The sequence below is a fragment of the Aotus nancymaae genome, unplaced genomic scaffold, assembly GCF_030222135.1.
Source record: "Aotus nancymaae isolate 86718 unplaced genomic scaffold, 86718_ANA_hifiasm-v0.15.2.pri h1tg000057l, whole genome shotgun sequence".
Taxonomy (NCBI): domain Eukaryota; kingdom Metazoa; phylum Chordata; class Mammalia; order Primates; family Aotidae; genus Aotus; species Aotus nancymaae.
In genome coordinates this window covers 47,454,125-47,481,816 of record NW_026988471.1, presented here as the reverse complement: position 1 = coordinate 47,481,816, position 27,692 = coordinate 47,454,125, and the positions used below count along the sequence as shown (strand labels likewise).

General features: G+C 36.0%; 1 protein-coding gene and 1 pseudogene across 1 annotated transcript in view; one reads left to right on the top strand and one right to left on the bottom strand.

The window, feature by feature from the left end:
* Nucleotides 1-27,692, bottom strand: part of GTF2A1L (general transcription factor IIA subunit 1 like) — an 82,827-nt gene that overhangs the window by 44,297 nt on the left and 10,838 nt on the right. The window contains exons 4-6 of the mRNA XM_064364067.1: nucleotides 13,904-13,959; nucleotides 11,242-11,326; nucleotides 9,645-10,234 (exon numbers count right to left, since the gene is read on the bottom strand). Coding sequence (XP_064220137.1) covers nucleotides 9,645-10,234; nucleotides 11,242-11,326; nucleotides 13,904-13,959 — 731 coding nt within the window. The remainder of the gene's footprint in view (nucleotides 1-9,644; nucleotides 10,235-11,241; nucleotides 11,327-13,903; nucleotides 13,960-27,692) is intronic.
* On the top strand, nucleotides 22,904-23,406 carry LOC105726158 (translationally-controlled tumor protein-like; annotated as a pseudogene).

The window sequence follows — 27,692 nt, the reverse complement described above, 5'->3', positions numbered from 1 at the left end:
GGAGAACAAGTATGTTTCAATAACAGAATTAGGCTTCAGAAAGTGGATAATAAGAAACTGCTGTGAGTTAAAAGAACATGTCCTAGCCTAATGCAAAGAAACTAAGAACCTTAAAAAAAGGTTTGACGAAACCCTAATGAGAATAGACAATTTAGAGAAGAATATAAGAGAATTAATGGAACTGAAGAATACAATACGAGAACTCCACGAAGTATGCACAAGTTTTAACAGTTGAATGGATCAAGCAGAAGAAAGGATATCAGAGGTTGAAGACAAACTTAATGAAATGCAACAAGAAGACAAGATTAGAGAAGAAAGAGTAAAAAGGAATCAGCAAAGTCTCCAAGAAATACGGGACTATGTGAAAAGACCTAATTTACGTTTGATAGGTGTACCTGAATGTTATGAAGAGAATGAATCCAAGCTGGAAAATATTCTTCAGGATATTATTCAGGAAAACTTTCCTAACCTAGTAAGGCAGGACAATACTCAACTCCAGGTAATACAGAGAACACGACAAAGATATTCCTCAAGTAGAGCAACCCCAAGACACATAATCGTTAACCAGGGTTGAAATAAAGGAAAAAATTCTAAGGGCAGCTAGAGAGAAAGGTCAGGTTACCCATAAAGGGAAGCCTATCAGACTCACAGCAGATCTCTCAGCAGAAACCCTACAAACTAGAAGAGAGTGGGGGTCAATATTCAATATCCTCAAAGAAAAGAATTTTCAACCCAGAATCTCATATCCAGCCAAACTAAGCTTCATAAATGAAGGAAAAATAAAATTTTTCACAAACAAGCAAGCACTCAGAGATTTCATCACCACCAGGCCTGCTTTACAAGAGCTTCTGAAAGAAGCACTATACACAGAAAGGAACAACCAGGATCAGTCATCCCCAAAACTTACCAAAAGGTAAAGAGTATCTCCATAATGAAGAATCTACATCAACTAATGGGCAAAATAGCCAGCTAGCATTAAATGACAATATTAAACTCACAAATATCAAGATTAATCCTAAATTTAAATGGATTAAATGACCCAATCAAAGACACAGATAGGCAAAATAAATAAAAAGTCAAAACCCATCGGTACGCTGTATCCAGATCCATTTCATAAGCAAGGACACACAAAGACTCAAAACAAAGCGTTGGTGGAAGACTTACCAATCAAATGGAGAGCAAAAAAAAAAAACAGGAGTTATAACTTTCATCTCTGACAAAATAGACTTTAACAGTAACAAAGACTAAAAGAAACAAAGAAAGACATTACATAATGGTAAAAGGATCAATGCAACAACAGGAGTCAATGATCATAAATATATATGCACCCAATATAGGAGCACCCAGATACATAAGACAACTTTTTTATGACTTATAAAGAGACTTGGACTCCCACACAATAATAGCGGGAGACTTTGACACCATATTGTTAATATTCAATGGATCAACGAGATAGAAAATTAACAGGGACATCTATGATTTGAACTCAGACCTGGAACAAGTAAACTCAGTGAATATTTATAGAATTCTTCACTTCAGGTCCACAGAACATATTTTTCTCAGTATCACATTATACCTATTTTGAAAGTGACCACATAATTGGAAGTAAATCACTCTTCAGTATTTGCACAGCATTTCACAGACTTAAGTGAAATATTGGTTGGCTGTTTGTTTGTTATTTTCTTCTCTTATTCCTTCCTGTCCCCACTGTTAAGCACAATTATCGGCAAAAAAGAGGTTTTTAACACCTATTTTTAGATTGCATTCCAGCCTGGGCAATAGAGCAAGACTCCTGTTCTCTCTCCTTCTTTCTCTCTTTAAAAAAAAAAAAAATTAACAAGCACATTCTATCATTTACATGGAAATATGAAGGAATTAGAATAATCCAAACAATTTGGGAAAAAAAACAAATTTAAGAGATTCACACGCTCGGATTTACTATAAAGTTACCATAATCAAGACAGTGTGGTACCGGTGAAAAGATAGTCACATGAATTAATGAAACAGAACAAACCTTCAGTAATAAACCAACCCAGATGTAGTAATTTTCACTAAAGGTGAAGTGCGTTAGATACTTAATATGCACAGACAACTAACTCAGTGAGATAGGGTAGTCTTTTTAACAAACAATGCTAAAACAACTGAATATCCATATATTAAAAAAAAAATGAGCTGACTGGACACACCAGCTCACACCTGTAATCCCAGCACTTTGGAAGGTGGAGGCAGGTGGATCACCTGAGGTCAGGAGTTCAAGACCAGCCTGACCAATATGGTGAAACCCCTTCTCTACTAAAAATACAAAAAATTAGCCAGGCATGGTGGTGGGCACCTGTAATCCCAGCTTTTTGGGAGACTGAGACAAGGAGAATCACTTGAACCTGGGAGGTGGAGGTTGCAGAGAGCTGAGATCACACCACTGCACTCCAGCCTGGGCGACAGAACAACACTCTGTCTCCAAAATAAAAAAAAAAAAATTAACATTAATCCTAACCTTGCACCATATACAACACTAAGCCAGAATAAATCATAGGCCTAAATGTAAAACCTATAACTATACAATTTTTAGAAATATAAGAAAATCTTTGCAGCCTTTGGTAAGACACATGAAGTAGAAGTCAAAAGATAAAAATAATAAACTGGACTTCATCAAATTAAAAACTTCTCCTTACCAACAGATAGTGTTGACTACCAAGGATGTGGTGTAACAACAAATGTTATACGTTGCTGGTAGAAATGCAAAATTCCACCATACATTGCTGGTGGAAATAAATACAGCCACCTTGGAAATGAATTTGACTGTTTCTCATAAGCATACATCTATCATCTTACCTAACAACCCCATTCCTAAGTTTTCACTCAAAATAAAAGGTAAGCACATACAAACACAAAACCTGCATAGAAATGTTTCCAGGGGCTCTTTCTTTCTTTCTTTCCTTTCTTTGTTTTCTTTCTCTTTCTTTCTTTTTCTTTCTTTCCTTTTTTGAGACAGAGTTTCATTCTGTCTTCAAGGCTGGAATGCAGTGGCATGATCTCAGCTCAGTGGGTTCAAACAATCCTCTCTCATGTCTCAGCCTCCCAAATAGCTGGGATTACAGGCGTGTGCCACCATGCCTAGCTAATTTTTGTATTTTTAGTAGAGACAGGGTTTCACCATGTTGGCCAGGCTGGTCTTGAACTCCTGACCTCAAGTGATATACTCACCTCAGTCTCCCAAAGTGCTGGGATTACCCAGTGCCAGCCCTTTCAGGGGCTTTATTCACAAACACCAAACCTGGAAACAACCCAAATATCTAACTGGTAAATAAATGTGGTACAACCATACAATATAGTATACTGATACATGCAACAACATGGATGAATCTCAAGTGCATTATGCTAAAAATACATGCTACATGATTGTATCTAATATTCTGGAAAAGGTAAACCCAACCCAAAAGAAAACAGATCAGTGAGTGACTGCCAGGAACTGGGAACAGAAAGAGGGTATTGACTAAAAAAGACACATGAGGAAACTCTGACGAAATGAAAATGTTCTCTATGTCAGGTAGGGTTATATAACTTCCTATTTGTGAAAATTCATATGGTACATCTAAAAACTATATACCTTTTACAAGATGAATTTTATTGTATATATATCATACCTCTTTAAATCTGAGTTATTTTAAAGTCAATTAGTTCGAGACCAGCCTGGCCAACATGGTGAAAACCCTATGTCTACCAAATATACAAAAATTAGCTGGGCAAAAATTAGCTCTTGAACCTGGAGGCAAGGGTTGCAGTGAGCCACTGCACTCCAGTCTGGGTGACAGAGACTCCATCTCAAAAATAAATAAACAAAATAATAATAGTAAGGTCAATTAGTATAAGATTTGTCCTAGGCCGAAACCATATGTTGAAATTTGCTTTTTTTTTTTTTTTGAGATAGAGTCTCGCTCTGTTGCCCAGGCTGAAGTGTAGTGGCAGGATCTTGGCTCACTGCAAATTCCGTCTCCCAGGTTCAAGCAATTCTCTTGCCTCAGCTCCTGAGCAGCTGGGATTACAGGTGCCTGCCATCACGCCCAGCTAATTTTTATATTTTTAGTAGAGATGGGGTTTTGCCACATTGACCAGGCTGGTCTAGAACTCCTAGCCTTAAATGATCTACCCGCCTCAGCCTCCCAAAGTGCTGAGATTACAGGTGTGAGCCACCACACCCGACATGGATTTTCATTTTAATAGCAACAAGTACTGAAAACCTTAAGCCACAAGATCTTTTGTTGAAAAATGAATCAGAGCTTCTATGTTACTTTGCCAGATAAGCATAAGCTTATGAAGGAATACTGAAGATTCCAAGATTCTTCTACTTGAATTTATGTAGCCTCATTCTATTTTCCTTCAGTCAGTGAGATCCTCTTTACTCTGGGAGAGGATTAAAATTACAAATGAAATTTAATTTCAATAACAGCAAAAGAGTTATTCTCAACTTTTTTCTTCAGAAGCACTTCCACCAAGTATTGAAAACTTCACATGATTATCTGACTCTAATCTCTTCCGAAGTGGTAGTTTGACCAAAATAGCCAGGAGTTGTGCAGAAACATCCATAATTGATGCTGCAGGACCATGAAAAGAAAGATTTAAGTCTTTCATACAGCCAAATATCCACCACATAGATTATCAATGAACTCCTCTAGGTCAAATTGTTATGAGGGGGCTTTTGCTCCCTCTCAAAAATAGTAAATGTCTCCCCAAGGATCAAGCAAGGGCTTCAAGCATTGTCCTTTGGAAAGCCAGAAAAATTCTGCATAAAGAATTTAATATTCTGCCTACATTTTTTGATAAATGTCTTGGGAAACACAATAATTCAAAACCTTGGCTCTAATATATTTGAGTTTTATGTCAGAAGATGAGTCTTCTTTTAGAATTATTGGCTGTGTCTTAGCACTAATGCATGCCATATACTGAAATAGACAGCAATGCTTTCTTTACTAAAGCAGCAAAACCATATTTTGCCAAGCATCTCAGGAGCTCTAATAATGTACAGTATCAAATTTTACTAGCCAAACTTTTCATTATTACAAAGATGTCAGCTTCCAATTAAAAAAAAAAGAGCTCACAACATAAAAATTATTTGATGGTATCAATGTACAAATAATGATTAAAATCAGATGTTGGCAGCCTAAGAAGCACTGGTATTTTTATACTGTTGAATGTTAAAGGAAAGTCGCTGCTGATACTTCTATAAATTCCAGCCAGACATGAAATAAATGTCAACAATTCTAATGCAGATGATGTCATCTGACAGAGGAAATGCTTCCGTTTTCTTTCTCTGCTCTAAAACAAACCAGCTCAATAATGTCCAATATTCTCAGCTTAACCAAGGTGTCTTTGATTGTATGTGGCTTCTGTGACTGGGTAGTACAATAAGTAAATAGGATGTCTCATGATAAAGCTTTGTTTGCCAAATCCAGCTTCCAGTCTTTGCAATTTAAGCTTTACTCCAATGAAAGAACCATATTTTTCCAATGGCTAGTAAAGATTCACAGAACTTCATACCCATAGGTGGAGAAATATGTAAAATAAGATAAGCCTAAGCTATAAGACACATTCTTTTCATATTTTCAACCTAAACTATGTCAAATTCAGTGGTCTATAATTGTAATGACAGGGCATATTTTAATTCTTAATAGGAATTTAATCTATTACAATATAGTAACAATGATAATTATATATTACCTGACCATGTACAGTAGCATCCCATGCTACTCCACTCTTATTTGGAATGAAATATATCTTAATATATTTTGAAAGATGTAAAAAATTATTTTGTTAAATTGGCTTTCTTCTTATAATGAAGAAAAAGTCACATATCTGGTTTAAACATCTCTGATTTTGATATACTAATTTCATAATGGCAATAGTGACTCAAAAAGTATTTACTCAATTTAAATGAATTCTAAAGTCAAATAATTATTGATAGAACATTTTATCTTTTAGAGGAATATCAGTGTGGACTTGTAAGAAAAATGAAAATTCTTACTTAGAAGTTATATATTGCTTATCCTCTACATTTTTCACTCAGACATTGATTTTGAGTTAAATCAGTGGTTCTTAGCCTTTCAATTACAATCACCTCAGAAGCCCTTAAATATTGATGACCAGACCCCATTCCAGATCAATTAGATTTAAATCTCTTGGAGTAGACCTCCATTTTTTTTTTAATGGCCCAATGACTTTAACATTCAGCCAGGATTGAGAACCACTGAGCCAAATAAACTAATTCTAGATCCTATCCTTAAAAGCTTATACTCTAGTACACATGAGTGTGCATAGATTCTTAGGTTACTGCATATACAAAGATAAATATGCCTGTCAATGCAAACAGAACATTTCAATATATCTTTGAGCTACATTATGACAGACACATGTTTCAGGTGCTATGACAACACAGAAGAGCAACATCCAATTTAATAATGAAGGAAAAGTTAAGTGGAGAGGTACTGAAGATTTCTGCAGGAAGTAATGAATATGCAGGAATTAACCCGAGGAAAGGATGGTGGGAAGAAAATCCAGGCATCAAATAGAGAGAATAACAAAAAGCAAAAAGAGAAGTAGGAAACATTGGTTCTTTATATCATGGGCTGTGATTTAAAAAAAAGAGAAGTAGGAGACAACAAGGTTAAAAATCAAGAATCGCTCACAGTTTCGTGTTCACAATAAAGTACTATGCATTTGAGGAAGGAAGAGTAAATAGGAAATTTTGGCAGAGAAAGAACGCATAATATGCTTCTTCTATGCATATCAAGGCACTTGAAGTTTATTTATTATAGGTGATGAACAGTCAGTGATGTGTTAAGTGGAGAAAAGACACAATCAGGCTGCATTTCGGACAGATCTCTGGAAGCCACCAGGAAGAGAGTGCTAACATGCACTGAGCACTTTACATTGATTGTCTTGACTAATCCCTACCACAATCATATGGTGGATTCTGTTATCTTTATTTTACAAATGAGTAACTTGTCTAAGTCATATAGTTACTAAGGAATAGAGAAAGGATTCAAAACAATTCTGATCCCTAAAACTAGGCCTTTGACCTCTAGGATGGATGGATTGGCAGGAACAGAGTAAGAAGTAGAAGAGACTACACACTGATAAATTAGTTAGAAAACAATTATCCCACATGAGAAAGAATTAGGACAACGGCACCAGGAGTGGAGAAGAAGGAACAGATTCCAGGAATATTTATAAAATTTAAAAGTTATCAAACTCACATGATTCAGCCTTAAAAAGAAATGAAATTCTGACACATGCTACAACATGGACTAACCTTGAAAACATTATGCTAAGTGAAATAAGACAGTCACCAAAGGACAAATATTGTATGATTCCACTTTTAAAGTCCCTACAATAGTCAAATTCATACAATGAAAATAGAACAGAAGTTACCAGGGGCAGAATCAAAAGCTGTCAAGAATATATTCTGTGAAACAGAATGTTAAACCCACATAGATCCTTATCTCTTAAACCTATAGATCCATAAGCTCTCTAGCAGTTTACAACACAGGAAAACTAAACAAGTATACTAATTATAACTTGTTTTAAGCTACATATAAAAAGAAAAACTACTTATAAATTCTTTGAAAATTAGTTCGGCATAAACTTACCAAATTGCTTACTATCTTAAAGGTAACTTAAATAAATAAGCATTTTATATATACTCTTGAATGTTTGGATTTTTGTGTTTTAGATATAGACCTATTTTAAAACTAACAAATAACTTACATGAAAAGCTACCCAATATAGTACAAGCCCATAGGCCATAATAGTACTAGTCTAAATCTTCTATGGTACCAGAAGCTTTAAATATTTCATATATATTATCTCTGATAATTCTCAAAATTACAAGGTTGGTATTAGGGCCAATTTAAAGACTAACATTAATTTCAGAGAGTAATGTTGCATAGTTTGCTTCTAAGTAGTGAACCTAGAATTTGAACCTACTGTGGTTTCAAAGTCTATGTTCTCAACCACTACCCCCTAATCGATTCTTGATTAATATCCCTTAACTAATCTATTTCCAAATAGCAGAAAAAGTATATGATGACATACAATACATAACAGTAGAATAAGTTCTTGACTCATCACACCAAAAATCTGCCAAGTTCATACAGAATCCAGGTGAAAAATGTCTCCAAAAGTAGCAGTGGTAAAAACAAACATTTTACACTTGCAACTAGTTTTACCTCAAAACCAAATGTTTCATAATTAGTTTAGCCTACATTATTTACTAAGTTTTATCTATTATGTTAAAAATAATTAAAAATACTCAATAAAACATTTTAATATGAATACTTATAGAAAAACTAAAATCAGATTTGCTAGGAGATCTTGAACAGGTTTCATTAAATATCTGAAACATTCTAAAACAGGTCAAATAGTTTCTGACATTTTCTTTGTTCATGGCCTTTCACTATACCCCCTATATCTTTCCCTAACTAGAAAAATTTAAATATCCTGAAAATAAAATATTAAGGTGACAATTAACTGTCTATTGCTACAGATTTATACACTGGCTCTAGATGATGGCTAAACCACTAGCAGGAGCAAAAACCTTTAAGTATTTGTCACATGTCCTAAATTGTATAAATAGAATTAGTCACAAGAGGTATTTCATAGTTGTTAAAAAAAAAATACAATATTTCTTTAATTTTTATAATCCAAAATTCTCCATTAATCTGTCTGCCATTACTCTGAATTCTTTGAAAAGTAATAACTCAGACCTATTTTCAGTATCAAAAGTTAACTAGAAGCCAATTTTTAATGGTTTCAATTCCAAAAGGAATCAAGTAAAACTTGCATTTTAGTAGGCAGAGAGAAACAAAATTACTAGCAAGATAATCCCTCATGTAGGGAAAACTTTCCATATAGGAATTCAGAAAAATTAGGTAGAGCAAAGAAAAAAGTACTTTGTGGGCTTCTGTTGTATATTACATTTGATAATTAATTATCTCAAAACATTCCGTAAACTACTGGTCTGGATTTCTGGGTCTTTTAATTTTTATCTGCAGACAAAAAATAAGTTTCCCAATGTAAGAGACTGGTAAATAGATTACCTTCTAAAACAACTGTATTTTCTCTAAAGAAGTGTTCTAATTCATTTATTGAAATGAAAAATTTAGAAATGCTGAGCATGAATATTTTAAGAACTGATGGTTATATTAAAAACAACAATAAAGAAACAATATTCTAGGTTGTACCACATGTGAATTGGCATTAGGACCAATTTAAAGACTAACATTAATTTCAGAGAGTAATGTTGCATAATTTGCTTGTAAGTAGTGAACCTAGAATTTGAACCTACTGTAGTTTCAAAGTCTATGTTCTCAACCACTACCCCCTAATCGATTCTTGATTAATATCCCTTAACTAATCTATTTTCAATTTGTTTTACTTTTTTTTTTTAACACTACTGATCTGTACTCTTTAAAATGGTTGTTGGTAGATTTTATGTTATGTGTCTTTTATCACAATTAAAATTTTTTTTAAATCACTAGAAAAACGAAATAATCTTCTAAAGGAAAAAACAAAATAATCTTCTAAAGGAAAAAACAACAACAACAAAAAAAAAACTTCCTGATACCAAGAAGTTGGACACAGAACTATACCTTCTTTGATACAAGTATGTTGCTGGGTTCCTGTATATTTCTTGGTTGCTTTACAGAATCACGTCCATACGTCCTATTTTTAAGAATATGAGGCTGAGTATGAGTCACGTGCTGGTGGAGAGCCCCAAGAGGGCTCATGGAGAGGGACCCACCATGCAGATTCTGAGTCATACTAGTTGAACCACTGAGCACTGACTCCACATTAGAATTTGTTTGAGAGACCTGTGGAGAAAATACAGCACTTGGAAGACTGACATAGTGAGAGCTTTCCTGATGACTCAACAAAACTTCAGGCATGATTTTATGTTCATTTCCAGGATATACAAGTGTATCACTGGTGGCATTTTCTAAGTATTTTCTATCTACTGGTTCAGAAGGCAGAATTGTGGGTTGTTGTAGCACAGTTTCAATTCTCTGTGACTTTTCAGTAGTTGCTTGAAGACAGCATGGATTCAATTGTGGAACACTAGTTTGTATTACTGAAGGCTGGCCAAGCTGTTGAAATACTTGCTGAATTGGTTGCCGAAGAATATCTGCTCTTCCAGAAGTCGGTGTCACCATAATTGGTACACTGACTTTATAAAGGTGACCTTAAAAGGAGAAAACAAAATTGTAAGTATAATAGAATTAAAATTTCTCTTGACAACAACCAAAAAAAATCTCATTCACAATAGGCTGGCAAAAATATACCAATATGTTAATGGTGGTTATCTCTAGGACTTTTTGGATTTTCTTCAATCAATATATAATTCTTATTTTTTTAATTATGTATGTTTTGCTTTAATTCCAGCCTTTTTCCACAATTGCTTATATGGCACACTTTGAGATACATAAAGGCCACCGATATTTAATCCATGAACCTCTTCCATTGTTTGATAAATTAATGTTATCAATCAAAACCTGGATTTTAACAAACATAATCATGTAAAATATACTTCATATATTTAAAATGCCATATAACAAGACAATGCTACTCAAAATAGAGTTTAATGATTTCAAAAGTAATCAAATTTCTTCTTCTTCTTTCCTTTAAAATAACACTATAAAAGAAAAAAAAAAGGACTAATTTTTTAGCATTGAGTTAGGTGCTTTACTTAATTAAACTTTACAACAACCCAAAGAAGAGGTATGTTCCTCTTCAAAATCAAGAGATGGTGCTCTGAAAAGCAGAGATTAGTTAACCTCCAAACTCTTGGATGATCTATCAGACCATGCAATCTCTAATAAGAAAGGGGGCAAAGATTGATCAACCTAATCTTTAATTTGTAATTAGAGCTAGCAGGAATGCAGGTAAGTTATTTATTTTGTATTGGTTAAAATTTAGATAACTGACTTGAATTAGAAAAAATATATACAAAGAACCTCTATACAATGTTGGGAAAGAGAACTGAGAATGAAATACAGGACAGGCCTATATAGCGTCTTTTGTGGCAGACTGCCTCCATAACAATAACAACCACCATTTATCATTACTTCTAAAATCGATTAAAGGTTTATATAACTTCTGGTATATAGTTTATTTAAAAATCATGAACCTTAATGTCCAAAAACTAGTACCAATGCTAAAAATAAAAATATTCTTAGAATATACTCTCACCAGATGCAGTCTGTAGTGTCACACCTGCTGGCACATGAATGGAATATCCAGGAAAAGTAAAGTTTGCACTGGAGTTTGAAGTGCCCTAGATATAAGAAATTTATATTAGAAAGTTAGAAAAGGACTTTATTTGTATCCTTTTTTCCCTGATCTCATAAGGGGTCAAATAATCTGATTCTAGACAACAGTCTGACAGTACTTAACATTTAACATTAGGGCTGAATTATTTGAATAAAATAGCTTTTTAATATTGTTTTCAGCTCATCCCATTAAGGATCAAGAGGAATTCTATTCTACAGTTATTAGCAATGAAGCCAGTAAGTCCTAATGAACAGTATAAACATTGACTCAAAAATCTTTCCCAAGACATAGCTTTGCAGGGCCACTGATTCTCAGAGCTGAAAAAACTTGAAAGATTGATAACATCTAGTGTTGTTGACAATGTGATAAATAACTGGTTCTCTCAAACAGGGTATGAATGTATATTGGTACAATCCTTTTGGAGGATAATTTTTGCAATATAAACCAAAACAGAAAACACACATGACCTTTGACCCAGGAATTCTACTTGCAGGAATTTATCCTGATTATTACACAAACTCACAGACATATATACAAGCATAATCATGGAATACTATATTAGAAAAATGCTGGAAATAATTCAAATGTGCACCAACAAACATTTGTTAAACTGTGTTACATCCACTAAAGCCAATTTGTATTAACTGAAATTGAAACCAGTCCATCTACATCACTAAATTGAAAAACAGAAATTACAGAAACAACAAAAAACTATTCCTACTTTTTACTGTGAAAATATAGCTTTCATGAAAGAAGTCTGGATGGATAAACATCAAACAGTTAAAACACTTATTCTTGGAATGTAATACTACAGAGCTCTTCCTTTTTATTTATAAATTTGTTTTGCTCTTTTATTTTTAAGAGGCAGGGTTTCATTCTGTTGCCCAGGCTGAAGTGCAGTGGTGCAATCATAACTCACTATAACCTCCAATTCCTAGGCTTAAGTGATCCTCCTGCCTCAGCCTTTCAAGTAGCTAGGACTACAGGCACACACCACCATGCTCAGCTAATTTTAAAAAAAAAATTTTGTAGAGGGGTCATGGTGGCTCACACCTGTAATCCCAGCACTTTGGGAGACCAAGGTGGGTGGATCACTTGAGGTCAGGAGTTTGAGACCACCCTGGCCAACACGGTGAAACCCCGTCTCAACTAAAATACAAAAAATTAGCTGGGCATGATGGCAGGCGTCTATAATCCCAGCTACTCGGGAGGCTGAGGCAGAAGAATCACTTGAACCCAGGAGGCAGAGGTTGCAGTGAGCTAAGATCATGCCACCTCACTCTAGCCTGGGCGATAGAGTGAGACTCTGTCAAAAAAAAAAAAAAAAAAAAAAAAAACTTGTAGAGATATGATCTTGCTATGTTGCCCAGTACCTCAGTCTCCCAAAGCACTGGGATTACAGGTGTGACCCACTATGCCTAGCCTATTTTTACTTTTTATTCATACAAGCATATTATTTATTTAAACAGGAAAAAAGATATTTCCTTGAATTCCAAAGGCAGAGATATTTCTTCATTGGTCTCCTATCAAAAGCAGCACTATTCTTTCCAAAAATCCTATTAAGCAGTGTGGTTTTGGCTGTTCCTAGTGAAGAAATGGATAACTAGCCCACTAAGCATTTGCCCTAAAAAGGCAACCTATGGGCTGAAAGAAAATAAAAAAAAAACAAAACAGTCAGTAGATTATATACTGCCAGTATCATGGAAGAAAGATAAAAGTGAAAAGCTGCTATTCTTCTCTACCCAAGAAACTACCTGATTTTCTATGTTAACTTGTCAATTTATCTTCTGCCTCTAAGTCCTTAGGGGAAAAATATAAACAAGCTGTATTTCACAAAGGTACAAAATGACCAAAATATTCCAGTTTAATTAAAGTAAAAACTATGATGTTGCTCCACTCTGGATGGGAAAAAAAAAAAAAAATCAGAAAAAAAAACCCTCAAAATTATCTATTTAGGATGTAACAAGCATATAACATTATACAGTGTATTAAAACCCCATACAACATCACTTCAGACATTTCCTAACCTTGTAGGTATAGTCTTGGAAGATGCTAACAACTGCTCTGAAAGACAGGAAAACTTGGCAAGAAAATGTCAATTCTGGAACTTCTGAGTCTTACTACTTCTATGCTATAGATGCTATTCTGTCTCTCCACCCTTTACCACATCTTTTTTTTTTTTTTAGACAGAATTTCACTCTTGTCGCCCAAGCTGGAGTGCAATGGCACAATCTCAGCTCATTGCAACCTCCACCTCCCAGGTTCAAGCGATTCTCCTGCCTCAGTACCCTGAGTAGCTGAGAGTATAGGTGCCCACCATTACACCCAGCTAAGTTTTACATTTTTAGTAGAGACAGGGTTTTGCCATGTTGGCCAGACTAGTCTTGAACTTCTGATCTCAGGCAATCCACCTGCCTCAGCATCCCAAAGTGCTGGGATTGCAGGCATAAGCCACCGCGCCCAGCCATATCTTTTCACTTTCAACTGGAGGATTAGAAATTACATCTATGTTCAGCATTTTGCTACCACTCACTAAAAGTGGGGCATGTCTTTTAAAATACATTTCAAGTAAGCTACATACCAGTTCTGCTGTGGTAAAACTTGGAAGAGTTCTACCAGCAGGAATAACTAATGATGCTGCATAGAAAACAAAATAAATACACATTCATTAGAATTTACCAATTTAATAAAACCACTAACTATAGCTTATTTTTTAAAAAATACTTTCTATCACTAACAGGTTAAACCATGGTGAATTCTAAACTTCCTGATTCCAAGTGAAGTAAAAAGTAATTATATTTTTCCAACAACTTTAGATAAAGACTTTACAAATAAACTCCTTTAAGTGCCAAAAGAAAATATCTCATTGTAATGAACTACATTGTACTTTGGAAATCCAAAACAAAACACCTAGATTGTCCTTAGTAAGTCAAGGAAACACCAAATCTATTATTACAACCTTTCATTGGAGAGAAAAAGTAATATTTATTAAAGTGGCACATTTCCAAGAAATTACAATATTGGGCATAAATATGTAACCCAACATTAACCCATTCTAAATTGTATACATTCAAAATAAATTCCAACTCATTATTTTATGAAAAGTTATTTAAGGTACTTTAGTCAAGTAAGCAAGCACAGCTGCATAGTTTTAGGAACAAATGAATAAGAACATGTCTCCTAAAGTCTCTGCAATAAAACAGGTTCAACTGCTAAAAATATGTAAGAAAACAAATTCCCAAGAGAATGACAACTGGATCTACATTAAAGCTACAATCTCATATAGCTTTCCTTTATTATCTGCCAGTTTTCTATACTAACCAGCCTTTCATTTATAATACATCTAAAAGATTGACCAGCTAGTTGTAAATGTAATTTATCATTTAAAAACAAGTGTAAAGAAAACTTAATAACTACAGTAGATGGGTCTCAGCTGATCAATATACTTTAGATACTCAAGGTTCATTTTACCTAAACATGACTAAATATGGCTGTTAGAATGTCATTTCACCTCATCTTTAATAAAAACAAGAACTTTTTAGCATGTATATGTGTTAATGTGATATTTATTATTGCCTGTTTTTCACATACTGTATTAAGGAAAATTGCCCTAAAGATCTGTTTCTGACATTAGAATGACTCCACCACGTAAAACAAACAACTCATAAAAGCAAACATTTTTTAAATTAACCATTCCTTCTGCGTTAAAACAACAGAAGAAAGGCTGCAGAATGATGGTTAATGAAGCACATAATTACTTATATTCTCTGTTCACCTATGACTATGCTTATTAACAGGCTTATTTTAGAACAGCTAAAATAGAAAGAATTGGACTGGCAGGAACACAATGGTATTAGTCTTCATTAGCTGAAGTGAGCAAAGCTTAAGCGGCTACAGCTTAAGTCATAGCCTGAGAGGAAACAAAAATCTGTTAACACATTGTCTAAAGCAATTAAATGAACTTCTTGAGAAAAAATAGCAACAATCATCCTCTTTTAGATACCTTGCAATAAATCCTGAAAGATAATTCACTATATTTAAAGAAATTAAACAGAATTATAACAGAGTTTTTAAAGTTTCTTTGTAGACATTGGAATAAATGCATTGAATAGTTTTATAATGAAATTTCATGCAGCTCCTATTTAATTTTCATACTAAATTCACAAGTTATATACAGTATTTTTATATGTTCACAAGTTATATATGCCAGTAAATGTAAGTGAAAAAAATTTTAATATTCGAGATGGTTTTAATAACAAGTTTTAAATGAGTATGTGTTTTTACTCAAACTAAAAGCGTCATAACTTTGGTCTTCACGTCTATGTTCTAGAAACACTAAATTTTTTAAACTTTTATTTAAAGTTCGGAAGTGCATGTGAAGGTTTGTTACACAGGTTAACTCATGTCACAGATATTTGTTATAGATTATTTCATTACCCAGGAATTAAGCACAGTACCCAGTAGTTATCTTTTCTGCTCCTCTACCCCCGCCACCCTCCACTCTCAAGTAGATCCAGTGTGTGTTGTTTCCTTCTTTGTGTTCATAAGTTTTCATTACCTCACTCCCACTTATAAGTGAGAACATGCAGTATTTGGTTGTCTTTCCTGCATTAGTTTGTTGAGGATGATAGCCTCCAGCTCCATCCATGTTCCCACAAAAGGCGTGATCTCATTCTTTTTTATGGCTGCATAGTATCCATGGGGTATATGTACCACATTTCCTTTAACCAATCTGTCACTGATGAGCATTTAGGTTGATTCCATGTCTTTGCTATTGTGAAAAGTGCTGCAATGAACATTCGCATGCATCTTTACAGTAGAATGCTTTATATTCCTCTGAGTATATACCCAGTAATGGGATTCTTGAGTCAAATAGTAGTTCTGCTTTTTGCTTTTTGAGGAATTGCCATACTGTTTTCCACAATGGCTGAACTAATTTACATTCTCACCAACAGTGTATAACTATTTCCGTTTATCTGCAACCTTACCAGTATCTATTGTTTTTTTACTTTTTAACAATAGCCATTCGGACTGGTGTGAGATGGTATCTCCTTGTGTCTTGATTTGCATTTCTCTAATGATCAGTGATATTGAGCTTTTCTTCATATGCTTTTTGGCTGCATGTATATCTTCTTTTGAAAACTATCTGTTCATGTCCTTTACCCACTTTTTAATGGGACTGGTATTCTCTTGTAAATTTTTTTAAATTCCTTATAGATGCTGGATATTAGACCTTTATCAGATACATAGTTTGCAAATATTTTCTTCCATTCTGTATGCCGTTTCCTCCGTTGATGTTTCTTTCACTGTGTAGAAACTCTTAAGTTTAATTAGACCTCACTCGTCAATTTTTGATTTTCTTGTGATTGTTTTTGGTGTCTTTGTCATGAAATCTTTGCCTATTCCTATGTCCAAGATGGTATTGCCTAGGTTGTTTTCCAGGGCTTTTACAGTTTGGGGTTTTACATTTAAGTCTTTTATTCATCCAGAGTTGATTTTTGTACGTGGTATAAGAAAGGGGTCCAGCTTCAGTCTTCTGCATATGGCTAGCCAGTTATCCCAGCACCATTTATTGAATTGGGAGTCCTTTCCCCGTTACTTATTTTTGTTTACTTTGTCAATGATCAGATGGCTATTGGTGTGCAGCCTTATTTCCAGACTCTCTATTCTGTTCCATTGGTCTGTGGGTCTGTTTTTATATCAGTACCATGCTGTTTTGGTTACCATAGCCCTATGGTATAGTTTGAAGTCAGGTAATGTAATGCCTCCAGTTTTGTCCTTTTTGCTTAGGATTGCCTTGGCTATTCAGGCTCTTTGTTGGTTCAACATAAATTTTAAAATAGTTTTATCCAGCTCTGTGAAGAATTACACTGGTAATTTGATAGGAATAGCATTGAATCTGTATATTGCTTTGGGCAGTATGGCCATTTTAATAATATTGATTCTTCCTATCCATGAGTATGAGATGTTTTTCCATTTGTTTGTGTCTTCTCTGATTTCTTTGAGAAGTGTTTTGTAACTCTCATTGCAAAGATCTTTCACCTCCCGGTTAGCTATATTGCTAGGTGTTTTATTCTTTTTGTGGCAATGAAATTGCCTTCCTGGTTTGGCTCTTAGCTTGGCTACTGTTGGTGTATGGGAATCCTAATGATTTTTGTACATTGGTTTTGTATCCTAAAACTTTGCTGAAGTTGTTTATCACCTGGAGGAGCTTTTGGGTCAAGACTATAGTTTTCTACATATGGAATCATATCATCTGCAAATAGGGACAGTTTGACTTCCTCTCTTCCTATTTGGATGTCCTTTATTTCTTTGTCTTGCCTGACTGCTCTGGCTAGGATTTCCAATACTAGGTTGAATAGGAGTGGTGAACGAGGGTATACTTGTCTTGTGCTGTGTTCAAGGGGAAGGCATTCAGCTTTTCCCCATTCAGTATAATGTTGGCTGTGGGTTCGTCACAGACAGCTCATAGTATTTCAAGTTATGTTCCTTCAATACCTAGTTTATTGAGAGTTTTTAACATGAAAGGCTGTTGAATTTTATATAAAGCCTTTTCTGCATCTATTGAGATAATCACTTGGTTTTTGTCTTTAGTTTTGTTTATGTGATGAATCACATATATTGATTTGAGTATGTTGAACCAACTTTGCATTCTGGGGATAAAGCCCACTTGAGCATGGTGGATTAACTTTGTGATGTGCTGCTAAATTCGGTTTGCAAGTATTTTGTTGAGGGTTTTTGCAGCAATGTTCATGAGTGATATTGGCCTGAAGGCTTATTTTTTGTCATATCTCTGCCAGGCTATGGTATCAGGATGATGCTGGCCTCAAGAATTAGCTGGGGAACAGTCCCTCCTTCTCAGTTTTTTGGAATAGTTTCTGTAGGAATAGTAGCAACTCTTTTTTGTACATCTGGTAGAATTCAGCAGTTTATCCATGAGGTCTTGGGCTTTTATTTTGGTTGGTAGGCTATTTATTAATGATTCAATTTTGGAGTTACTTATTGTTCTGTTCAAGGAATCAATTTCTTCCTGGTTAAGTCTTGAGAGAGTATATGTGTTCAGAAATTTATCCATCTCTTCTGTTTTCTAGTTTTGTGTTCGTAGAGGTGTTGTTCACAATAGATTCTGATGGATATTTTTATTTCTGTGGGGTCAGTGGTAACATTCCCTTCCTCATTTCTAATTGTGTTTATTTGGATCTTCTCTCTGTATTAGTCTAGCCAGCAGCCTCTCTATCTTATTAATTTTTTTGAAAACCAACTCCTGGATTCATTAATCTTTTGAATGGTTTTTTTATGTCTTGATTTCCTTCAGTTCAGCTCTAATTTTGGTTATTTCTTGTCTTTTGCTAGCTTTGGGATTGATTTGTTCTTGCTTCTCTAATTCTTCCAATCGTGATGTTATGTTCTTACTTCGAGATCTTTCTAACTTTTTGATGTGGACATTTAGTGCTATGAATTTCCCTCTTAACCCTGCCTTAGCTGTGTCCCAGAGATTCTGGTATATTGCATCTTTTTTCTCATTAGAAATACTAAATTTAACAATAAATTTTAACATAGCAAGAATTCAATTCCATAAACATAATTTTAAAAATTTTGTAATACACTAATATAGCATAGCAATATCCACATTCATAAGTGTATTGTTTCTTATTCAACATCAAAAATTATTTGATACAAAATGGCAGTTACGTTTTTATGATTCTTGGATCTGCTTTGAACCAATCCAAATCTTAATATTTAAATTACACAATTCAGGAAATATAAAAACAGGTGAATTTCTTCTTTATGACTACTCGCTAGCATAAATTTGTCTCCTGATGACCAAACAATATTCTAACTCTCAAATCACCTAAAGAACCAACCACATTACTGAAATTTTCAATACATCTAAGTGCAAGAACAGTTGGACATATAGTTGGCACCTATATTTTAGGAGTTTTAATGCTCAAATATGAAAGCCATCACAACCTCTTCTCCCTGTTCTTCCCTTTCCTTCTTTCCATAATGACTGATAGTATCATTTTAGAAAGATCATGTGACATGAAGACCAAATACAGAAGATGACTTGAAGTTCCCTAGAAATAAGGCAATCATAAAGTGACTACACGTCCCAGTTTTCCCAGAACAGTTTCAGTTTATACCTGTTATTCTGGGGTAATTATTAATAGAATCCAATTTCTCTCTCTCTCAAAACTAGATTATAAATTACATATAGTCACCCTAAGTGCAGAACAACAGTTCTCAGAGTATACAAACCACTGAGGGTACCTAAGACCCTTTCCATGGTGTTCATAAAGTCACAACTATTTTCATAATACCAAAACAAAATGTGCCTTTTTCTTATTTAGTATTTTTATTTGGTTTTGTTGACATTTGTAGTAATAATGCAAAAGCAATAACAAGTAAAACTATAGGCATCTTAGCATGAATTAAGGGAGTAGCACCAAACCTTGCAAGTGGTCACTGTATTCTCCATTGCTATTCACAGTTAAAAAACACAACAGACAAAAACAGCAGAAACCACCACAAACCTATTTCACTTAAGATAAGAAAGTCCTTTGCATAATCTAAGAATTATTAATTATACTAAATTTCAACTAGCAGGTATACTTCCTTTTAATATTTTATGAGATGAAATAGAAGGAAGAAGCATTTCTGCAGCATACAAATGTACACAAAAAGTACAAGGAAAAGCATTTGTGCCATGGTTTAAGATGGGAGTTAATATGGCCTTTTTATCCTAAGGTGGCAAATTAATGCCTTTTAGCATGCCTTAGCCATTTGGAAATAACAAGACAGTAAATATCAATGGTGTGAGCTTTAATTCAAGAAGGAAAATAGGAATCCACTGGAATTGTGAAAGACACTCCAAATCCCAGAGACGAGAATCCCAGCAAACAGCCACTATGATGGCATTTGACAGATAAAAGTAAGTGAAACCCCAGTACATGAGAGAGAAAGACAGCCTCCTTCAGTGACTCACCTTTCCACTGGGAATCAAAGCAACCCAGGCTGAGGGAGAACTTTTTTTTCTCCCAAACCCTGGAGCTAACCTGGGGAGAGGGTTGGAGACACTGTGAGGGAAAAACACTAGGAGAAGCTGCAGACACTTTCCCAGACATAGGACCAAGCACAGGATGCCATTTTTAATGTGGGTACATACAAGTCAGTCATTCTAGGCAACCCAGCTGCATGGTCACACAAGCATTTGTCTTCGGCCAGAGACTGGATTGCCTACTCTGGAGCAGGGTAGTAGCCTCCACAGCCTCAACCACTTCTGAGGTGAAAAGCACCTCAGAAGTAGGTGCTGGAATTATACTCTTCCCTGTTGCAAGCCTGGAGTGGGAGGAAAACTGCTACAGCTGCAATTTCTCTTGGGCAATGAGACTTGCAGCCAGGGCCAGCTTGGCAACCTGAAACTGATCTGCATGTGCCATCACTCTGTTCCCCTGCTTGTTCCCCTGGGATCAAGATGAAGTGGGGGTCCCTTCTGCTCCATCCAGGCAGAAATCCAGGCATTCAGGGTACCCTCTTGCCTGACCCAGCAGCATGAACCATTCATCCTTCATGGATATAGATCATGGTGCAGCATGGCCATCTCCACTACATGCGCAGGCAGATGTCCAGATATTTGGAGTACCCACTCACCTTGATTAGCAGCCTGACCTAACCCACCCTTCCTGTGCAGAGATCCTAATACAAGGGTGCCCTCTCTGCTAAGAGCACACCTAAGCAGATCTCCAGGCATTCATAGCACCTGCCTGCCTGGTCCAATAGCTTGAGTCATCCCACCCTTCCTATGCAGAGATCTTGATGCAGGGGGCCCACTCCACTCCATTCCCAAGCAGATCTCCAGGTATTGGAGCACTCATTACCCTGGATTTGAAGTTTAGGCTGCCCCCTATCACTGTGCAGTGACCTTGAGGCCAAGGAGGTTTCCCAGTTCCATGCCTAGATATACCCTGGGCACCTGGTAGCTGCCCACTGGATTATCCCTCAGCATTGTACCCGCCACTTGTACCTGCCATTGGGGGACTTGCAGGTGGATCTGCCCCGTCTGGTCCCACCTTTCATGGCCCCTGCCCTCCCAGACTATCCAAGGTCAATGCTAAAGAAAAAATCTTAAAGACAGCTAGAGGAAAATATCAGATCATATATAGAAGGAAACCCTTTAGGCTAAAAGCAGACATCTCAGCAGAAACTTTACAAGCCAGGAGAGACTAGGAGCCTATTTTCAGCATTCTTAATGAAAGGAAATTCCAACCAAGAATTTCATACCCTGCCAAGTTAAGTTTCACAAGCACAGGAGAAATAAATGCTTTTCCAGACATGCAAGCATTAAGGGAATTTGTTACCATTAGACCATCATTACAAGAGCACCTTAAGAAAGTTCTAAACATGGAAACAAAAGAATGATGCCAGCTACCATGAAAATACACATAAGCCCACAGACCCTATAAAGTAACCACACAATAGAAACTACAAAGCAATCAGCTAACAATTTCATGATAGGCTCAAAACCTCACATAGCCAGAGACACAGTGGCTCACGCCTGTAATTCCAGCAATTTCGGAGGCAGGCAGATTGCTTGAGGTAAGGAGTTCAAGATCAGCCTCGCCAACGTGGTGAAACCCCGTCTCTACTAAAAATACAAAAATTAGCCATGTGTGGTGATGCTCGCCTGCAGTCCCAGCTACTTGGGAGGCTGAGGCAGAAGAATCTCTTGAACCCAGAGAGGAAGGTTACAGTGAGTTGAGATCGTGCCACTGCACTCCAGCCTGAGTGACAGAGCGAGACTCCATCTCGATAAAAACAAAACTTCACATATTAATATTAACCTTGAATGTAAATGATCTATACACTCCGCTAAAAAGGCACAAAATGGCAAGTTGGATAAAAAACAAGACGCATGTTAACAACACTCATAGGCTCAAAATAAAGGGCTAAAGAGTGATCCACGAAGCAAATAGAAAATAGAAAAAGAGCAGAGGTCACTATTATTTTATCAAATAAAACAGACTTTAAACCAACAACAGTAACAAAGGACAAAGAAGGTCATTATATAATGATAAAGCATTCAATTCAACATGAAGACTTAACTATCTTACACACACCCAAAATTGGAGCACCTAGAATTACAAACAAGTACTTCTAGACCTACAAAACTCTTAAACAGCCATGCAATAATAGTAGGGGACTTCAATACCCTACTGGAAGCATTAGACAGATCATCGAGGCAGAAAACTAACAAAGAAATTCTGAATTTAAACTTGACCAGCTGGACCTAATGGACATCTACAGAATACTCCACCCATTGACCACAGAATCACACTCTTCTCGTCTGCACATGGAACATACTCCACAACTGACCATATGCTCAGCCATAAAGCAAGTCTCAATAAATTCAAAAAAATTAACATCACACCATGCTCATGGACCACAGAGGAATAAAAATAGAAATCATCTTTTCCACCCGCTCCTCCCTCCTACCAAGCACTGTTCCAGCTGCATCATGTTCACTCTGATCTCTGGGATCCTGCTAAGCCAGCACCACTGTTGTCTCCCTTCAGCCGACATCATGATTATCTACCCAGACCTTACCAGACATGAGATGTTCTCCAACATTTACAGTATCTGGGAGATTGCAGATGAGCTATGCCTGGAAGTGGGGTGGGGGGTTGGGGGAAAGATGGTCAGTAGGACAGAGGGTAACACTGACAGAAATGCCTCCACAGAAGGCCCTGAGGGTGAAGGTATCAAAAGCACATTAATCACTTATGTTGATACTGTCATGAACCACCACTTGCAGGAAACAAACCTCACAAAAGAAGCCTACAAGAAGTACATCAAATATTACATAAAATCAATCAAAGGCCAACTTGAAGAACAGTGACCTAAATAGTAAAACCTTTTATGACAGAAGCTACAGAAGAAACCAAGCACAGCTTACTAATTTCAACAACTACCAGTTTTTTACTGGTAAAAATGTGAATCCAGATGAAATGGTTGCTATACCATGAAGATGGTATGACCCCATATGTGATTTTCTTTAAAGATGGTTTAGAAATGGAAAAATGTTAACAAATTGGCAATTACTTTGGCTCTAACACCTGTCATCATAACTGCCTGCTGCCTATCATCCACATGAACACAATGACAAGACAAATTGGACTGATGTCATCTTGAGCTCTTCATATATTTTGACCATTATGTATTTGGCATGGAAGCATTGGTTGTTTGTTTGTTTGTGTTTGTTTGTTTTTTGAGACAGAGTATTGCTCTGTCACCAAGCACCAGGCTGGAGTGCAGTGGTACGATCTCGGCTCACTGCAACCTCTGCCTCTGAGGTTCAAGCAATTCTCCTGCCTCAGCCTCCCGAGTAGCTGGGACTACAGGCAAGTGCCACTACGCCCAGCTGATTTTTTGTATTTTTTAGTAGAGACAGAGTTTCACCATGTTAGCCAGGATGGTCTCAATCTCTGCCTCAGCCTCCCAAAGTGCTGGGATTACAGAAGTGAGCCACCGCGCCCAACCACTGGAAGCATTGTTTTTAAGAAAAACATTCCATGTAAGTTGTCTAAAAATACAATGCACTTAAACACATTTGAAATAATGCCTTTTTAGTTTAATACACATTTATGCTAAATCCATCCTGTAGCGTTCCTGAAGAGGCTAGAGCCTGGCTGTTAGTCACTACTAGGACGAATAAGACTATCATTAGATAACCTCTATAGAGGGAATTACTTCTGAGACTGGAATATTAAAAAGAATAAAAAGTTTTAATTCTCAGTTGAGTAAAGGAAGAGACCACACTCATAGCAGAATCAACATCTGAAGTGGAGTCTTATACATTTATCACCCACAACAGAAGTAGTTAACTCTGGAAGACACTACCAAGAGAATAAAAAGAGACTAATACAGTTGGAAGCAAAAAACAACAAAGACAACAAAGAAGCAAATCAATGCCAAGATTTTTCCAAATCACACAATTACATGGCAATTTTAAAACTTGTTCCTGAATGACTTTTGGATAAACAACAAAGTTAAGGCAGAAATCAAAAAATTCTTTGAAATAAATGAAAACACAGACAACATACCAAAAATCTCTGAGATGCAGCAAAAGCAGTGTTAGGAAGAAACCATATAGTACTAAATGGCTACTACAAAAAGTTGGAAAGATCTCAAATTAACAAGCTAACATCACACCTACAGGAACTAGAAAAACAAGAACTAACCCTAAAGCCAGATGAAAACAAATAAAATCAGAGTGAAACTTAACAAAATTGAGACCACAAAATCCATACAAAGAACCAATGATTTTCTTACAGCAATCATTAAGGGGGAAAAAAGAATCAATGAAACCAAAAACTGGTTCTCTGAAAGGATAAAAAAAATTGATAGAACACTAACTACATTAACAAAGAAAAAAAGGAAGATTCCAATAAGCACAGTCAGAAATGACAAAGATGACATCACAACCAATCTCACAGAAATATAAAAGATCCTCAGAAGCTATTGAATACCTCTTCATATACAAACTAGAAAATCTAGAGGAAATGGATAAATTCCTAGAAACATAAAACTCTGAACAGACCAATATCAAGTTCCAAAATTGAATTAGCAATAAAAAACCTAGCACCCAAAGAAAGCCCCAGGCCAGACGGACTCACAGCTGAATTCTGCCAGATGTTCAAAGAAGTGCTGATACTACTCCAAATATGCTGAAAAGATTCCAAAATGTTGAGGAGAAGGGACTCCTCTCTAACTCATTCTATGAAGCCAGCATTGCCCTTATACCAAAACCTGGAAAAGACATGATGAAAAAAGAAATGTAGAAGCCAATATCCCTGATGAACATAGATGCAAAAATTCCTCAACAAAATACTAGCAACCTGAAACCAGCAGCACATCAAAAGTTAACTCACCACAACTAAATAGGCTTTATTCCTGGGATGTAAAGTTGGTTCAATATATGCAAATCAATCAATGTGATTTATTGACAAACACAATAAACAGAATTAAAACACATAAACAGAATTAAAAGCAAAAACCTATGATTATCTCAATATACATGGAAAAAGCTTTTGGTAAAATCCAACATGACTTAATGATTAAATAAAAAAAAAAACCCTCAAGAAATGAAGCATTGAAGGAACATACCTCAAAATAATAAGAGCCATCTATGACAAACTCACAGCCAACAGCATGCTAAATGGGCAAAAACTGGAATCATTCTCCTTGAGAACCAGAACAAGACAAGTGCACCACTCCTATTCAGTATAATACTGGAAGTACAGAGCTATCACTCAAGAGAAAAAGTAAAAGGCATCCAAATAGGAAAAGAAGTCAAACTATCTTTCTTCGCTGACAATATGGTCTTATACCTAGAAAACCCTAACAACTTCATCAAAAGACTCCTAGAACTAATAAATGACTTCAGTTAAGTTTCAGGATACAAAATCAATGTATAAAATTAGTAGCATTTCTATACACCAACAACGTTCAAGCTAAGAGCCAAATCAAGAACACAACCCCATTTACAATAGCCACATGCAAAAATAAAATACCTAGGAACACATTTAATGAAGGAGGGAAAGATCTCTATAAGGAGAACTACAAAACACTGCTGAAAGAAATCACAGATCACACAAACAAATGGAGAAACACTCCAAGTTCATGGAATGGAAGAATCAATATCATTTAAAATGGTCATACATCCTAAAGCAATCTGCATATTCAATCAAACTACCAATGTCATTTTTCACAGAACTAGAAAAAAAAACTATTCTAAAATTCATATGGAACCAACAAGGAGCCTGAACAGCCAAAACAATCATAAGCAAAAAAAGAACACAACTGGAAGCATCATATTACAGAACTTCAACCCAGACTATAAGGCTATAGTAACCGAAACAGCATAGCAACAGTACAAAAACAAAAACATATACATAGACCAATGGAACAGAATAGAGAACTCAGAAATAAAGTCACACACCTACAGCCATCTGATCTTTGACAAAGTCAACAAAAATAAGCAATGGAGAAAGGACTCCCTATTCAATAAATGGTGATGGGGTAACTGGCTAGCCATATGAAGAAGAATGAACTAGACTCCTACCTTTCACCATATAAAAAAAGTTAACTCAAGATATAACTGGGAAGCCTAACTTCAAAATACATTTTAAAACTTTTTTTTCCTTTCCCTTGGGATTCAAGACCTAACCTTGAAGCAAACTACAAAAGCCTTTTCCCTTAGCCTGAAAATAGACCCCATGTCCTTCCGTTTCTCACTGCATATATTCCCTTCACATTTATCCAACTGTATGCTAGTATCTAATTACGTGTCTACTTAGAAGTTCTAGAGGCTAATCTTAATACAAACAGACCAAGCCTGGGGACCCAGCTGCAAAACTGCAGCAATAAACTCAAGGCACCTAGTCCACAACCTCACCATTGTTGAGATGACTCTAGCCCACGCTCCAGGTGGACTAGAACCCAAGAAAGCCAATAGAACAAGACACACAGACATTGTACTCAGTATAATTCTTGCATGCCTTTCATATCAAGTTTTATGTTTTTAAACCCTTGACTTCCCCCACCAAAACTGAAAGTGATTGCTTTGGATAGGAATCAAGCCACTTCCTCTTTGCTAGCTTTGGAAATAAAGTCACTTTCTTTCTACCACACCTCTCTCTTGTTAACTGGACTCTGCAAGTAGTGAGTGACTGAACTTGCGTTCAGTTGCAAAGATAAGTTAAAGAATTAAATCTAAGACCTCAAACCATAAGAATCCTAGAATAAAACTTAGGAAACGCCATTCTGGACATTGGCCTTGGGAAATAATTTATGACTAAATTCTCAAAAGCAATCGCAACAAAAACAAAATTGACAAGTGAGACCTAATTAAATTATAGAGCTTCTACACAGCAAAAGAAACTACCAACAGAGTGAACAGACAACCAACAGAATGGTAGAAAATATTCGCAAACTATTCATCTGACAAAGTTGTAATATCCAGAATCTATAAGGAACTTAATTCAACAAAAAATCAAATAAGCCCATTAAAAAGTAGGCAAAAGACATGAACAGATGCTTCTTGGCCAGGCACAGTGGCTCCTGCCTGTAATCCCAGCACTTTGGGAGGCCAAGGTGGGCGGATCACGAGGTCAGGAGATGAAGACCATCCTGGCCAATATGGCGAAACCCTGTCTCTACTAAAAACAATACAAAAATTAGCTGGGCATGGTGGCACATGCCTGTAATCTCAGCTACTCGGGAGGCTGAGGCAGAAGAATGGCTTGAACCAGGGAGTCAGAGGTTACAGTGAGCCAAGATCGCACCACTGCCCTCCAGCCTAGCGACAGAGC